At 33.2% G+C, this 2,178-nt stretch overlaps 1 protein-coding gene across 1 annotated transcript in view; it reads right to left on the bottom strand.

Moving 5' to 3' along the window:
* The window catches only part of LOC106873133 (uncharacterized), a 53,045-nt gene that overhangs the window by 21,093 nt on the left and 29,774 nt on the right, over nucleotides 1–2,178 (bottom strand). Inside the window, exon 6 of the mRNA XM_052975659.1 lies at nucleotides 190–264. Coding sequence (XP_052831619.1) covers nucleotides 190–264 — 75 coding nt within the window. The remainder of the gene's footprint in view (nucleotides 1–189; nucleotides 265–2,178) is intronic.

The raw sequence follows: 2,178 nt of genomic DNA, 5'->3' as shown, positions 1-2,178 counted from the left end.
TATATATATATATATATATATATATATATATATGTACATACAGATGTATACTTACATTCTCTCTCTCTCTCTCTCTCTCTCTCACACACACACACACAAACACACATATATATATGACGTATTCGTACATATATTTACGCACAGGCATATACGTACGAACATATATTCATACATATAAATACTGATTACCTTCGCAAACCTCAAAGTTGGGGTAAACTTCGGTGTAGTCGGTTAAAGTAGTATTTTGCACATACTGATGTATTACTGAAAAAAAGAAGAATATAAATATTACTTTTACACACACACACATAAGTACATGAATGGTGGTATTGGTATCATACATATTCTTACGTTACGATCATTTCAATACTTTATGGGTCAGATTAATATTTTAACATGGCGGGTAGCATGAATTTAAACAATGATATATTATATTGAGTCACATTGTGTATCACAAATAATTACTTCTTCATGATCGGATGAAATGAAGAAATTAAAACCTTTGTATGTATATATATATATATATATATATATATATATGTAACATATTGGTATAATGATAAACAGGGAAAATTATAGCCATTTCTCTGCAGACTGAAAAAAATGATGAACAACCTTAATCGATTTTCGAACCTTATTGGGTTTTCATCAGAGGCGTCGACATCATTGTGACAGTCACTAGAGAAACAAGCAGCCAAATTGTTTATATACTCATCAAATGCAGCAGTTACTCTATGAAGGAGTCCCTAATTTGCATATCAAAAGTGCTTAACACTATAAATGCCAGCAGCCTGTCATGTATGTATGTATGCATGTATGCATGTATGTATGCGTGTATGTATGTATATATGTATGTGTGTATGCGTGTATATATGTATGTATATACGCATACATACATATATACACACATATATAACTGATCGATTAAATAAAGAGAAGATTGAATTGGTATTATTCGTTAGTTTGTACGACGATAATTTGACCCATCCCCCGAATGTCCTTTATGGATGGGATGTTGTACATTATATTGTGTTACATCAATCTTGCAGTCTGGGTCACACCAAGCACATTGATACATAAAGTGGTGTCTCGCTAAATATCTTGAGTGTGGGCAGCCATGTTGCTATTAGCCTGCTTCATTTAAAGAATGAGGTATTGCTACGATTGTCTTTAGTTTTAAATATCAATAAGATTTTATTCAACACATCTGCACACTAATTGACGCATACTCATTAGTCCAAGATATTACATATATAGGGGGAATTCACAAAAAAAAAACAACAAAAGACGAAAACAGGTGGTGTAGACAACAAACAGATGTATTAGTATAACGCCCGGGAAGTGAAAAAGTCTTTAATGTTTCGAGCCTACGCTCTTCCACAGAAAGGAACATAGAAAGAAACAAGGAGAGAAAAGAAGAATGTATAGTGGCCAGTGATCTATCATCTATTTATGATATCTCTATCATTACCTTTACTTTTATTTTATTTATTATTTTATTTTAATGTTTTTACTCTTTTACTCCTATCTTATTTTTATTCCTTTCTTCTCTCTCCTCTCTCTTTTTCTTCTCTCCTGTCTTTCTGTCTCTGTATCTTTCTCTTCTATCTCCCATATACACCCTCTCACAAAACCCATTTATGTGTATCCTACTTGCTCGCTCTATATACACATTTACAATGTGAATACATCATTCAAAATACTGCCAAAATACCGCTTGGATTTACCTGGAATTTTAAGTAACGACCTGTAAGTACCCACCAACATCCCTATCTTCTGGAAAAAGATGCATTGTAAACATTATCCCCTGCCTATATTCTCCGAACTACCTTTACTCTTTATTCTTCTATTTTATTCCTTATAAACTGTAAATTTTCCCCGTCTAAAATATTCATACATTGTCTCTGATGATGGAATGCCCAGTGTGTAGACATGCTAACCAACCACTTGGGTTATCCCAGAAACGACTGTAAGACTTCAAATTCACGTTACCCTAATTAAATTATTCTAAACGACTCGTTCTGCCTTGGTTTTTGATTTTTCCTTTAATATGATATACGAAACCCTAAATGTATCCCTTAGCGGTGATCTTGGTACCTAACAGTCGACCAGCTATAGCACTTACTCAGCGTACCTATTCGTTTAAATCACAAATCAACTAAACCTCTCATATTCTAT

This window comes from Octopus bimaculoides, chromosome 22, assembly GCF_001194135.2.
Source record: "Octopus bimaculoides isolate UCB-OBI-ISO-001 chromosome 22, ASM119413v2, whole genome shotgun sequence".
NCBI lineage: Eukaryota > Metazoa > Mollusca > Cephalopoda > Octopoda > Octopodidae > Octopus > Octopus bimaculoides.
Note: the sequence above shows the minus strand (reverse complement) of the source record. Positions and strands in the feature narration are given on the sequence as shown.